The 16,031-nt window shown below is 33.1% G+C and overlaps 1 protein-coding gene across 1 annotated transcript in view; it reads left to right on the top strand.

Moving 5' to 3' along the window:
* Positions 1 to 1,309, top strand: part of LOC132731262 (kelch domain-containing protein 2-like) — a 31,084-nt gene extending 29,775 nt beyond the window's left edge. The window contains exon 10 of the mRNA XM_060717419.1: positions 291 to 1,309. Within this exon, the coding sequence (XP_060573402.1) occupies positions 291 to 465 (175 nt within the window). The 3' untranslated portion in view covers positions 466 to 1,309. The remainder of the gene's footprint in view (positions 1 to 290) is intronic.
* The last annotated feature ends 14,722 nt before the right edge of the window (positions 1,310 to 16,031 follow it).

Raw genomic sequence — 16,031 nt, 5'->3', positions numbered from 1 at the left:
AGGGAAAGGGGTAATGTCATCTCTTGTTTTGGGACCGGCATACCCATCTTGCTGGCAAGGAAAAGGAAAGTCGTATCTTGTAGGACTGGTATACCCATCTTGCTGGCAGGGAAAGGGGAAACATCGTATCTTTTTGTAGGACAGGTTTACCCATCTTGCTGGCAGGGAAATGGGTAATGTTGCATCTTGTTGAAGGGAAAGGGGTAATATTGTATCCTGTTGTAGGACGGGTATACCCATCTTGCTGGAAGGGAAGGAGTTAATTTAAATCATGTTTAATCTATTTTCAGACTGTGTCTACAAACTGTGTATATTCATTGGCCATCAGATAAATGGACCATTCTACCTAAACCACTAAATGATTGGCTATTGAAGAAGAAAAGGTTTGAGAATACTAAATTTGGAGACACATTTGAGTCTGATACTATAAAACAAGGCAGTATCTGTGTTGTACATGTATGCTAAATCATATACATGTACTAGTTTACTTTTATATACACTTACATACCTTCACCATTGTATGTTTAATGTTTATTTTCTTAAAACATGTCTTTGATTTATAACAAATTGCACACTAACTGTTACTTGACTCAATGTATGAATTCAATGTCCTGTTATGAATTTTCTACATGACATAGATAAAACACTCTTTTTAACATGTTTGAAATTTTAGGGTGTAAAATCAATCTGTGGTGATTCTAATTTAAATGTGCATCAGTATGATTTAACTACAGACTACATTGTCTTTCATTATAATTGTTGTAAGGCAACCCGTACATATCAGAGATAAGATTTGATTTTATCAGCAAGAAATTTTATAAATAACAGAAGTATGCATATTTAATTAACTTGAAATATTTATGTATTTTAAATGTAAGTGTTTTTCCCACTGGGTTTCCGAGGTTCTCATAAGATTGAATAGTGATACTAGATCAGAAAACATTACCTTATATTATAAAAGTGACCATGTTAAGTAATTGACCCCTTTTAACCTTGAGACCATGATTTATATAGCTATTTTAGAATACCACAAGGTGCTGCATGCAAATTTAATTCTATTCATTTGTGGATGGACCATTTAAATGTTATGCTCAAATAATTAAGTAATAATAATAAAATAAATTAGCACAGCTGTGATACTTTATTATTTATTTCTGGAATGTTTATTCTACATACATTCCTATTTATATGTGCAAAATACCGGGTATTTGTTGTGTTTTTAATTTACATGTATGTAATGTGCTATTGTAATTAGATGTACTATATGCAATGTATTACATGTAAAAATGCTGAATAAATACTACTTATACAAAACATATTGATGCATTATGTCTCTTTTTGAATGTACATGTAATTAAAAGTTCCTGGTACAAGTTCTTTCCCCACAACTTCTGAAGACTTGCAACATCACACCATGTCTGGGTCATATTGAAATGACTTTTTAGCTCACCTGTCAAAAAGTGACATGGTGAGCTTTTGTGATTGCTTTGCACCCGTCCGTCTGTAAATGTTTACTTTTAACAACATCTCCTTATAAAACGCTGAGCCAATTTCATCCAAACTTCACAGGAATGTTCCTTTGGTAGTCAACTTTAAAAATTGTTCAAAGAATTTAATTCCAAGCAGAACTCGGGTTGCCATGGCAACCGAAAGAAAAAACTTAAAATATCTTCCTTTAGAAACCGAAAGAGCTAGAGCTAAAATATTTGGCACGAAACATCATCTAGTCAGTGTCTACCAAGTTTGTTCAAATAAATGCCCTTGGGTCAAAATTGGCCCCACCCGGGGGGTCATTGATTTTCCTTATTTGTTTATACATGTTATAGTAAAAACTTTAAAAAATCTTCTTTTAAAAAACCCAAATAGCTAGAGCTCAGATATTAAGCATGAAACATCTTCTAGTGGGTTTCTACCAAGTTTGTTCAAATAAAAGCCCTGGGATAAAAATTGGCCCCGCCCCAGGGGGTCATTGATTTTCCTTATTGGTATATAAGTAAAAACTTAAAAAACCTTCTTTTAATAACCTAAAACAGCTAGAGTTTAGATATAAAGCATGAAACATCCTCTAGTTGGTGTCTGCCATGTTTGTTCAAATAAAAGTCCTGACGTAAAAATTGGCACCGCCACAGGGGTCATTGTTTTTCCCTTTATATGTATATAGTAAAAACTTTAAAAATCTTCTTTTAAAAACCCCAAAGAGTTAGAGCTAAGATATTTAGCATGAAACATCTTCTAATGGGTGTCTACCACGTTTGTTCAAATAAGGGCCCTTGGGCTAAAATTGGCCCCGACCCAGCGGTCATTGACTTTCCTTATATGTGTATAGTAAAAACTTAAAAAGAACTTCTTATAAAGACCCAAAGAGCTAGAGTTTAGATATTCATCATGAAAAATCTTCTAATGGGTGTCTACCAAGTTTGTTCAAATAAAAGCCCCTGGTTTAAAATTGGCTTTGGCTCACATGAGCGATTTTAGGGCCATCATGGCCCTCTTGTTATGGGTTTTCATGGCATCAGTCCCCTTTAGATAAAAACAAAACAAATCCTGCTTGGCTCTTGTCAGGTTTGTTATGTAATAATACTGAATGGGAAAAGTTAGTGGCAATAACAACTTCTATTATTCTGTTTTTGTCTTGTTTTAATATCAACACAGGAAATATCATATGATACTTTCTTAAAAATGCTATTTAAGAATGACCATATGGTTTATTGTTCAATTTAGAATGACCATATGGTTTATTGTTCAATCACAAAAATATAATTAGTTTTTATATAGCTCAAATCCAGGTACTACCATTGACATAAACCATTTTTTATCAAAGACATCTCGGAAGTTTTGTTTATAACTTCCCTTCGAATATATAGATATTCCACATTTTGCCTCGTACGGCGTCTGGCCCCTGCTAGCATTATATACTTGTTTATACAGAAACCAAAATGTGAAAACTGTCGCTGCTAAACACGAATACATCTGAATAAATATTCCAAGGAAGTATGTGGATCGTGTCTTCCCCTTGTGTAGAGAATCTATAGTGTCAGTGAAGAATATCAAAACCGAATGTGGTCCGTAAATTCCAACACTAAAATATATGTGAAAATGATGCAATATAAGAATAAATCCATACATTGTTGCCATGCCCATGAACACGCAGAAAAATATGAAACACTGTTGATTTTCCCTTCCTATACATGTCCCCATGAAGAAGCAATGATGGTCTCTTTTAACGATACAAGTTTCACACAGAAAACAATGGTGTGTTCGTGGTGGAACCACCTCTTCACACGTCCTACAATAGCCGTAATGCTCCATAATGTTTAAATCAATATTTCCTGAGTTTTCCGTACATACATTCAATCTTTTATGCAGCCCATTAATATTTTCATTCGGAAAAATTTGTGCATCGGCCATATTGAATTTCATTTCACATACTTTCGGTTTGTTATTTACTCCTTTAATTATGCACGTTGTGTAGTGTGAAATCACCATGCCAATGACGTAACATATAAGTATTCTATGAACTAGAATCAAACCATTATTCCCGTTGTAAGACAGTGGTACAACGTAAAACAATGTTGTAAAAGTTGTCGATGAAGTTATTCCTATAACGTAAATAATACTTATTATATTTAATGCACCGTAAATTGTTATGCGCTGAATTATTAGTTCTACTCAAGGTGGATTGAATCACAACACAATGTTCCGTTTTATATTTTAATGTTTCTTTCTTAGTGGAATACCACAGATAATATATAACATATACACAGGTTATCCGGATGTCAACAAATTGATATTAAAAACAGCAACAATTATTTCTAGTGGAAAGCCACAATACAATGTTATCACTTGGAAATCCAAAATCTAACTGACCCTAAATTTTCTACATGTATCTTTACAATAATTCTAAAATTGATTTCGTTTTAACTGACCAATAGAATTTTAACATTTTTGTGTCTTAAATAACAAAATGACCAATCAGGTTTCAATACAAAATAAGGTAACATAGCAACATAGAATTTATAACAACAATCATCACCTGGATATTTTATCAGTCATAAGGTTTAACAACATGATAAGTACAGACAGCTTAATTGACCTTATCACCTATATATTATAAAACTTTTAGCACAGTTGATTGGACAAAGAGGAAAAGCCGCATTTTAATCTTCCAGTTACATAATTTTAAATTTGACATCTGTTATTGAAACATATACAATTTGTAACTTAACATATTTGAAATTTCACAAATTTTGTTTTAAAAATATGACCTTTTAGAAAATGATTATATATATAAATATTTGTGTTTAAAAGAAAATCATCATGCATATTTATTCTTTTTTTTTTTAAATGAATTTTATCATTTTTCGGCTGCACAACACTTCTCCCTCCTTTAAGACTATTTCACTCCTGTGAAATGAAGCATAAATACTATTTTACAAAAATAAATATCATTAAATCAGAATACTGTTTACATAAGATATTCAGTTACAGAAATATATACATGTACTTGAATATAAAGCACCGATTTTGCTGAAAAGCGTAAGTACCATTCACTAATAATATATATCCTAATCACTGTCTTATTGTAAACAACACAGTCTTAATGACGTCTATTTCTGTTGTATTGTCCCCTCTGTCCTTGTTGTCTTCCATGATGATATTGACCTCTCCATTCATGTGGGAACCCGGTTTCGCATGTACTTGAAAGATCTTGATTTCTGTTTCCTCTTTTTCGACATAGATATTTAGTTTTGTCTTTCAACTGGGCAATTTCATCTTTCAAAGTGTGGTTTTCATCTTTCAAGTCATCTATTTGATCGTTTTTTCTTGATTCCATCATCATAATTTCATAGGCTTTCTGGTTGTGCTTCAATCTCAGTTGTTCATAGTCGTCATTTAGTTTCTTAAATTCTAATATAAGTTTGTCCATTTTCTCTAGTTTTGAAGAGTCAGTCCGAATTTTTTCCTTTAGCGAGTTGTTGTTTTGAAAAAATGTTTCTTTAAGTTGACTTATTTCTAATTTCTTTATGGAAACCTCATCCTGTAGTTTTTCATTAAAATCCTTAAGTCTTTGATTTTTTAAAACAAGGGCCATATTTTCTGCTTTTAAACCGTTAATAGTTTTAGTCATTGAATCGGTCAAAGATTTCAACGTCTGAAATTCTGCTGTTGAAACATTACTTACGGAGTTGTTTGTTTGGTTCTTTTTAAAGTAGGCATCATCTTCATTGTAAAATGGTAATGTGCATTCGGCTGTCTTGCGTCTGATGAAAGTTGTCATGCGTTCCTGATCGCGTAGTTTTGAGTGGTTTGACTTTTGCCTAACTGCTGGACGTAGACAAACTCGTGCAAAATGTCCAATTCTATTACATTTGTTGCATCTTGCCATTTTTGCACAACACTTCTCCTGTCTGTTATTATGATAAAGTCCACATTGTCCACATGATTTTTCACTTCTGAATGGTATTCCATATGTGAAACTCATTGTTGTTCTTCTTACAGTATTCTGATTTAATGATATTTATTTTTGTAAAATAGTATTTATGCTTCATTTCACAGGAGTGAAATAGTCTTAAAGGAGGGAGAAGTGTTGTGCAGCCGAAAAATGATAAAATTCATTTAAAAAAAAAAAGAATAAATATGCATGATGATTTTCTTTTAAACACAAATATTTATATATATAATCATTTTCTAAAAGGTCATATTTTTAAAAATATGACCTTTTAGAAAATGATTATATATATAAATATTTGTGTTTAAAAGAAAATCATCATGCATATTTATTCTTTTTTTTTTTAAATGAATTTTATCATTTTTCGGCTGCACAACAAAATCCTCGTCTTTAAAGGTATATTTTTACGAAATATCACAGAAAGAACAGCCATAATTAAATGTTTTCCATCAAGCAGTTTAAATTATGCATACATATTCTATTTAAATTTACACGATATAGAAAATGATACCATATACCCACTATATAGTTTAGCGAGCCGATAATCGATATAGATTTACATGTATATACATGTACATGTTTTATACCTGACTATACACGTAACGTCTAGTATAGTGTGTATTGAGCTATTATCTTCTAAACAATCCCAATTTAAAAGATTTATATCAGAAATATTAACAAAAATAAAAAAATGAATAAAATTCAAAAGAAATTATAAATACTAAAATTTAATAACCTGTTAAAATATTCCTTACCATTTAATGAATACAGTAACTTCCCTTTTGTATATAGTTACCTCATTTGTATACCAGTACAAAAATGTACATGAATATTGCATTTTAAATTTTATTTTAGCACTTTTTATGATGGGAATCTGTTTAAAATGACATGCCTACGGCTGCGAAGAAAATAAAAGGTATTACTTTTAAAATGTTTGATGGTTTGGCGTCATAAGAACTAATAATAATTCATACTGTTGATTTTAACCACGTGTTTTTCACTTTTTCATGTCAGACCTATGTTGTTGTTGTTGTTTGTTTTGTTGTTGTTTTTTTTTTTTTGGGGGGGGGGTTGGGAGGGAGGGAGAGTGTTCTTTTGCTTTTCGGCAATAATTACAGATAAAGCGACTTAGTGTTGACACAATTCCAATCTTTGTATGGAAATTCCGTATGAAAGTCAAAATTCTGTTTTGATTAGGTTTGTCTAACATTGTGTGCATTATGTTTTATTCCTACGTCTGAGCTGGGACAGAAAGATACACTCTTCTGTCCCAGGTCTGAGAGCTAATTTTTCCAGTGATAAGTATCTAAAATGCTGAAAATGTATTACTCAAAATCATTCTAAACATGTCCCTTCTAAAAACAGAATGTTGTGCCTTTTAGCTAAGGCCTTGGATATTGGGTGCGTCACGTCGTCTCAATTGGTTTTTGGTTTAAACATATTATATTTAGCAAATTTACAAGCATGTATCATCTTACATCACAATACATAAACCCTTTTAAACACGTACTTTGCTTTCTTGTACAATAATGCACTCAAAACTGGTATCTATTTCCTAATTGTATCGCCAAAGTAAAATCTATTCTGATAGCGTTGCTTTTGGTATCACTAAACTGAATTAAATATCATATACATGTCAGAAACACTGTAATCGTATGTGTATTTGCATTTGTATTTGCATGTTTTCCTTATACTAAAACTCAATTCCTTATACTAAAACTTAGTTACAAATTTAACTTAGTTATAGATAAAGCCTCAATGATATGAAATGCAAAATTTATTTATTGATTCCATGACTAGCTGAATAAAAGCACGACAATTCAAGTTTATTCGTAGTAGGTACTTAAATTTTATTCAGCTGTATTTGTATTTTTGACTTACAGCTGCGAGTATACATTGTAATTATGAATATAGTCTTTGACAAAGCCTTTATTTCTCTCTAAATTTAAACAAAGGTAATCACATTTATTTACTTGGTCTTATTAGCAAGGTATAATATTAGAAGATCTTTTTCTATTCCATTTTACTAAATTTGGATACAGTTACTTGAAAGACATTGTCGTAAGAACAGACCTGTTTTGGGATTATGGGATATGGACGAATATTGATTATACTTGAGTTATAATTGAATTGATGAATTACAGACAAAAAAAATTGCTTGTTTGAACTTGTTCAGTAATTTTTTGTAATAAGTAAAAAAATATTTGGATTAATTTGAAAAGCTGTGTCTGTAAATTCGTAGAAAAAAAAATCTGCTATTACATAAAATTATATTTTTTTCAGAATGGCGACAACAGGTACAAAATGTAAGTTAGAAGATGCAGATTCAGAAAGCTTTTCAAAACACTCAAAAGCTGCGGAAACTACTTTAAACAATGATCCATGCACTAAAAGTGTAAATGAATTGGAAACGTATCTTGAAGATATTTATTCAAGATATTGTAGAATATCCATTAATGAGAAGGAAGTGGAATTCATACAAAAAGGTGTAGAGAAGTTAACTCTTGATTATCTTCAGAAAACGTATCGAAATACTCCTTGTGAGGACAAATCATGTAAAATTAGCAAATGTTGTGAACTGGAACTTGTAAAAGTTGGAAGTTTCTATGAAGGTACCAGGAATGGTTTCCCAGATGAATTTGACTTTATTGCGGTCCTAGGAACAGTTGACGAAGAGCCCGATGAAAATGCTTATACTCATCTGCGTAAACAAGGATTCTGCACTCATTGTGAAGTATACCGGTCTAGTGAATTTCCTGATTATTCATTGCAGTTCCGTTTTACTTATGGTTCACGAGCTCACGGAAAAGCCACACTTTTAAATTATGTATACAAGCGTGGAAAAGAAGAAGACATTATTATTGACGTGGATATTGTTATCGCATTAAGATGTTACAAAACTGAACAATTTTACATGGTCACAGATATTTTCAACAAAGACTTTTACGAGGAAATACTCAAAACCGGAAGTTTTCTATTTATATATACGAGAGGTTCGTCTGTAGAAAAAACTGCTGAAGGCGTTGAGAAGCAAAAAGGTCCTTGGCAAAAAACTATTACTGAAAGTGAAACACGCTTTGTCAGGGATATGATAAGCAAAAAACACAAGAAGGTATATAGAATACTGAAATATATTATCAATGGGCCCTTTGGAGAAGACCTATTTAAATATTTGGACGATGTACATGATTTTCAATCTCCGTTGTCTCCGTTGTCTGGAACTGGTTTCAGTATTTCGTCATACGTCATCAAGATTGCAGTGATTCACCATCACTATGCTTGCAAACATGTTGAGAACAAATTTGGAGACTGTGTTCTTCACATCTTGTTTTATATCATGGAGGCATATGACCAAAAAAATGCTCCATTTATTGTAATGCACTCATTGCTTTGTCGCACTGAAGTTGGCCCAGTAATTGGACGTGGAAATTACAGGTTTTTAGAAGCTTTTTACTGGTGCCTACGGGCATTTACACATAGGCTAGCATCTCTGAAATCATCAAATGACGTAGCCCCATTGATAAAATGCAATCATGATCTGGAAAACTCATTCTTAGAGATGGCTTTACGGCTTGATATGTTTACTGGATATGAAACATTGCTGAAGAAGGTGGATAGTACATTTTATCCTTTCAGGCCAAATCTGAAAACAGTGGTTAAAAAGGTAAAAGAGTACATTGAGAAGCGCAACAAAGTTCCAAACTGTCCCTGGTGCGACTATCCCATATTCTTAATGACACATAAAAGGAAGCTTTAAGAGTTTATTCACCAAGACTGAAAAAACACATTTCTTTCATATGTGTATTAAATGTTTAGGCACAAGTACATGTAGTAATTATTAAAGTGAAGTCAAAGTTATTCATTCTATTTCGTCTTTAAGACAAAATAAAGGTGAAAAAGGTAAAAAAAAGATATCTGATGGATTAATTGTTTGTAGAATAATCTAAATGAAAGCTGAGAATGTACATTGAACAAATTTTCTTTTTTCATGTTGTTCTTTTTCTACTTTACATTCCATGTGGTTATTCTAAATAAAACAAATGCACAAAACAGGCAAACCTTATGCAACAGTTCAGACCAATGTGAAAATTTAGTGATCGTTTCTGGCTCCCAGTCCTGGCTGCAAAGTACCATTTTCTTCGTATTTTTTAATAGTAAATTGAGTAGAAAGTCTCGTATCTGAACATGTTAGGTCTACATGAAATATTTAGTCATGAAAAGAATCTTAGAGACCGGACATTCGGAAATCTTGTAAGGCTCATTAGACATTATGTGTTTATTTGTTTTTTGTTTTTGTTTGTTTTTTCTTTGTTTTGTTTTTTTATTTCTTAAAAGTTTTTTTTAATATTCGATGTCCTGTCATAGTTTCAAAAAAGTTATTTTCCCAAATAACCTGAATCATCTTTTGCATCTTTTGCTATTTTGGCAATTAGTACAGCGATTATGACTTAGAAAATTTGTATTGAAGTCAATTACAGTTATAATAATAAGTAATTTGAATTGAAGTCAAAATACTACTTTATTTACATTTGCTTCTGTAATAAAAACTACATATTGAAACAAAAACTATATCTCGGTTATTCAACACCTATGCTAAACTTTTCTGTCGAATGATTAATGTGTGTGACATATTTCCATTCTTCAGTTTCCTATTCCAATAATTTCTTACAACAATTTTCTTGTTATATTTTGTTGAAGAATTATTTATCTCTTTACAAGATTATAGAATAATAATATCTGTCATATGTTGCGGTTCGGACCGGAATATCCGTCCCGAGGGGACCCGCCCATTGGGCGGTAACGAGGCTTGCCGAGTTACCGCCCATGGGCGGGTTCCCGAGGGACGGATATTCCGATCCGAACCGCAAACATATGTTAGATATTTTTTCTTGCATATTCTGCCATATTTTGTTGTTTGGCACGCGACTCATCTGGCACCCCCATGCCAGATGAAATTTTCCGGCATGGGTAAAACTCACGGAAACGCCAGTCTGATATGCAAGAATGCCCATTACTGCCTATTTTACTGGTTAGGCTACGTTTCACAGTGACAACGTTAATCAGCATGAGCAGTTTGATTAATAGTTGTAAATAATCCTATCCAAAGTTTGACAGAAAGGGCTGAGAAGTTGCGCGTGGGCTCGGAAAGTATTTAAACATTATATATTGGAAGAAAATACTGACACTATTTTTGAATTTCCTCAATATTTTATCATTATATAAAAACTTTGTAAATTGTGTCAGAAAGCAAGCAAAACTGTTCTCATGTGCTCTTTAACATGTTAACGTATAGACTATCTATTTGTCATATATTGTGTTAATTCATTTTTACATTGGGTGTTACATTTAGCACAACAGAACTATATACATTGTATCATCCAGACGTTTTTGTCTTGTCACCCATCTGGCTGATACAGACTAATAAGCTGAGAATTATGCTCACTTATAAATAAGTATAATCTCGTCAGGCTGTCGAGCATGATGATAGGGTCCGCACGATTTTTTTTAAACAAATCGCGTTTGAAAACACACGGCTAATATGTACATCTTACAATGTGATAGAATTAGAGAGTAATATAACACTTACCTATTTTCCAGGCAACGAAAAATTTAATCATTCCTTGTTGAATTGAAATAATGCAAATATATTTAATTTGTTCATCATTTTTGGTCCGTCGTCATTGACAATTTCTTTAAACAACATCTACTCCTGCATCACTTGATTGATTTTGACCAAACTTCACACGAAAAATCCTTTACAAAAATTATATAAATTGCTCTAGTCTGATGCACAAATACGTCACAGCAGCTGAAATAGACTTTAATAATGTATCTTTACTTAAAAATCCTCTAAGATACTACAATGATCATGCTAAGATATTTGGCATGCAGCATTACCTTGTGATCCTCTACAAAAATTTTATAAATCATACCACTGGGGTAAAAAAGGCAGTCCTTCCCCAGGGGACACTTAGGTTTACATTGGTTTATATAGGAAAATACATATAAGTATTCTTTAACAAAACTGCGAATCCCAGAGTATAGATATTTGGCATGTTGTCGTGCCCATTGGATCAAATTTGGCCACGCCCAGGGGTCACTTTGTTTATAATTGTTTTAGTTTATTAGCTCACCTGTCACAAAGTGACAGGGTGAGCTTTTGTGATGGCTTTTCGTCCGGCGGCCGTCCGTCCGTCCGTCCGTAAACTTTTACTTTAAATGACATCTCCTCATAAACCACTAAGCCAATTTCATCCAAACTTCACAGGAATGTTCCTTTGGTGGTCACCTTTAAAAATTGTTCAAAGAATTTAATTCCATGCAGAACTCTGGTTGCCATGGCAACCGAAAGAAAAAACTTTAAATATCTTCTTTTAAAAAACCATAAGAGCTAGAGCTTAGATATTTGGCATGAAACATCTTCTAGTGAGTGTCTACCAAGTTTGTTCAAATAAAAGCCCTGGGGTCAAAATTGGCCCCGCCCCGGGGGGTCATTGATTTTCCCTATATGCATATAGTAAAAACTTAAAAAATCTTCTTTTAAAGAACTCAAAGAGCTATGGCTAAGATATTTAGCATCAAACATGTTCTAATAGGTGTCTACCAAGTTTGTTCAAATAAAAGCCCTGGGGTCAAAATTGGCACCGCCCCGGGGGTCATTGATTTTCCTTATATGTGTATAGCAAAAACTTAAAAAATCTTCTTTGAAAAAACCCAAATAGCTAGAGTTAAGATATTAAGCATGAAACATCTTTTAGTGAGTGTCTACAAAGTTTGTTCAAATAAAAGACCTGGGGTCAAAATTGGCCCCGCCCCGGGGGTCATTGATTTTCTTTATATGTGTATAGCAAAAACTTAAAATCTTCTTTGAAAAAACCCAAATAGCTAGAGTTTAGATATTAAGCATGAAACATCTTCTAGTAAGTGTCTACAAAGTTTGTTCAAATAAAAGCCCTGGGGTCAAAACTGGCCCGGCCCCAGGGGTGTCATTGTTTTTAACTATATGTGTATAGTAAAAACTTAAAAAAAATCTTCTTTTAAAAAGCCCAATGAGCTAGAGCTTAGATGTTTAGCATGAAACATCTTCTTATGGGTGTCTACCAAGTTTGTGCAAATAAAAGCCCTTGGGTTAAATTGGCCCTGCAAGGTTGGGGGTTGGGGGGGGGGGGGCTATATACAGGTGAGCGACCTCAGGGCCATCATGGCCCTCTTGTTAGTTTTTTAAGTCTTCTTGTGGGAAACTAAAATGTCAAGAGAGCTCTGAGCTTTGATGTTTTTTTATGCCCCCACAATGTGGGAGCATATAGCGTTGCACTTGTCCGTCCGTCCGTCCGTACGTCCCGAAATCTTGTGAACGCAACTCTTCTTAAACCGGATGGCAGATTTTGCTTAAACTTACAGGGATGAACAACCTTAATGTGTAGATGGTAGTAAAGGAAGGAATTTTCGCTGCGACCAAATTTAACAGAATTATGGCCCTTTGTTGATTTTTTCACTAGATACTATGTAGAAATTTTGTGAACGCAACTCCTCTTAAACCGGATGGCAGATTTTGCTTAAACTTACAGGGATGAACAACCTTAATGTGTAGATGGTAGTAAAGGAAGGAATTTTCGCTGCGACCAAATTTAACAGAATTATGGCCCTTTGTTGATTTTTTCACTATATACTATGTAGAACTTTTGTGAACTCAACTCCTCTTAAACCGGATGGCAGATTTTGCTTAAACTTACAGGGATGAACAACCTTGAGGTGTAGATGGTAGTAAAGGAAGGACTTTTCGCTGCGACCAAATTTTACAGAATTATGGCCCTTTGTTGATTTATTTACTATATACTATGCAGAAATTTTGTGAATGCAACTCCTCTTTAACCGGATGGCAGATTTTGCTTAAACTTCCAGGGATGAACAACCTTAATGTGTAGATGGCAGTAAAGGAAGGAATTTTTGCTGCAACCAAATTTAACAGAATCATGGCCCTTTGTTGATTTTTTCATTATATACTATGTAAAAATTTTGTGAACACAACTCCTCTTAAACCGGATGGCAGATTTTGCTTAAACTTCCAGGGATTAACAACCTTAATGTGTAGATGGTAGTAAAGGAAGGAATTATTGCTGCGACCAAATTTAACAGAATTATGGCCCTTTGTTGATTTTTAGTTTTCAACTTGTGGCACATGTAGTCCAAAAAATATTTGACCTAGTGTCATAAGATTGACAGAACAGTGGCGTGTGGGGGCATCCGTGTCCTATGGACACATTTCTAGTTTATATTTGGCATGCATTATTGCCTGTGGACATCTACAAAAGTGATGTTAGTGATAATCCTTTGGTTATAAGGGAAAAAATTTGGGTCACTCAGTTAACATAGACTATAGCTAAAACGTCTTTAAAATCTTATACTCTGAAAGTACAACGTCAAGAGTTTAGATATTTTGCTTGTAGCATTACCCTGTGGTCTCCTATACAGTTAGAAATTGTGCCTCTTGGGTGGAAATTGGCCCACCAAAGGGGTCATTTAATTTATATATATTTCTTTAGAAAAACAGATTTAAGTCTTCTTTTGTGAAAGCTTAGATATTCGGCATGTAACATTGCCTAGTGGACATCTATAAAAGTTGTATAAGATATAATCTATGTCCCTAATAAAAATGTCCCCGCCCTTAATATGTGTCACTTAATTTATATATAGACTTGTATGATAAAAATGTCTTTACCATCTTCTCTGAAAGTCATACCGGTATGTCAAAGGTTAGGTCGTGAATCATAAAAATGTATACTAGTTAATTAATCGACAACAAACTATTCCTTCAATTTAGGAAAAAAAATAAGTGCGTATTGTCTGTTGATAAGGGGAAGGTGGAACGGGATAACTTTCTTAATATTGTTTGCTCTCTCCAAGCTAAACAGTCCCGGGATTCAAACATGTCCTTTACACTACACTACCAGTGGTTAGTGTTTGTTTGTTTGTTTGTTTGTTTCATTTTACGCCTTTTCCCAACAGTATTTCAGTCATATAGGCGGGTAGTTTCCTAGCCATCGTTCCTGGAGAGTTACACCAGTACTAGATTACCTTCCTCCGTGCTAAACTACCAAAGCATCTTCCGGGGATCGAACCCATGCCAGAGAGGTAACTGGATTAGAAGTCATCGACTCTATCCCCTCCACCACGGAGGCGGTAGTTTTTGTTAGTAAGCTAGGTATAATTAAAATATTCATACTACAGTTTTCATAGGTATATAACAGCGTCCTTTTATATCAGGAATCTTATAACTATGAAATTATCTTAACTATACTGTATAGTATCAGTTTGATTATGCTAGTCCAGCATGGTTCAATAGAAATTTTATGGAATAACCAAAAACCATATGAAATAAATTACAGGTTACCCGAAATAAGGTTTTAAGATGTATTATTGATACTTCTCCAAGAACTTACTTATAAATGATTATTTTAACAGTTTATGTACGCTTAGACGAGAAGAATCATCTGCATACTATTCATTTATAGTAAATGCCCATTTTTTATAAATGATAACTTACATTATACAAGACTAGAAAGCACAAATTTTACTTCTACGTACCTAAAATCAATAAGTAAAAAATAACTTGTTATTGCAATGGCATCAGTGCATGAAACTTACTCCCTGAAAATATTAAACACGCCAAAACAATACTAGATAAACATAACGACCGGTATTCTACTACACCATATTTTTTGCGCATTGTGTCTCTCGTTTTTAACTTAATTGAAAATTCCTGGTGCAAGTTCTTTGTCCTTAACTGCTGAAGAAGACTTGCATCATCACAGACATTTGGGTCATATTGAAAAAGATCCACAGCTTCTGAAGACTTGCAACATCACACGACATTTAGGTCATATATTGAAAAATTCCACAGCTTTTTTAAATGACTTGAAAAATCACAGTAAATTTTATATATATTTTTTTTTCATTAACATAGTCCCCTTTAGACAAAATAAAACAAATTCTGATTGGCTCTTGTCATGTCATGATACCGAATGAGGAAAGTCAGTCGTGCTGTTCGCTGACAATGACAACTTCTAGGTGGCGTGGAAGATACCCTGCATTTACCGACACGTTCAACCAAACAGCAATCAATGCAACATTTTCGATTCTGCTGTTTTGTGCGTATTTAGGAATTTTGTTTTTCGGTATTATGTTTTACTGGAGTTCAGAATATCGAATCTAGAAAGTAGATATTTTGTTAAATGTGCTGTTTTAGAAATATCATGGTTTATTGTTCAATCACAAAATACAATTAATTTTGAAAGATCCTTTAAGAACTGATATAAATATTTGCTTTATGATACCATTGTAAAACATAGTTTTGTTAAAACGAGGAGTCAACAAATTCTGGAATGATTAGGTCTGTAAATTTATAAAAATCGCATCTAGGAAGTAAGATATTTTGTTCATTTAAGCGATATTTTAAAAATATCACATGGTTTATTGTTAAATCACAAAAACAAAATACTACTAGTTTTTAAAGATCTTATAAGAACTGATATAAATCTTTGCTATATAATACCATTGTAAAACATCGTTTTATTTAAACGTG

This window comes from Ruditapes philippinarum, unplaced genomic scaffold (genome assembly GCF_026571515.1).
Source record: "Ruditapes philippinarum isolate M1 unplaced genomic scaffold, ASM2657151v2 ctg124_1_1_1_1, whole genome shotgun sequence".
Taxonomy (NCBI): domain Eukaryota; kingdom Metazoa; phylum Mollusca; class Bivalvia; order Venerida; family Veneridae; genus Ruditapes; species Ruditapes philippinarum.
Note: the sequence above shows the minus strand (reverse complement) of the source record. Positions and strands in the feature narration are given on the sequence as shown.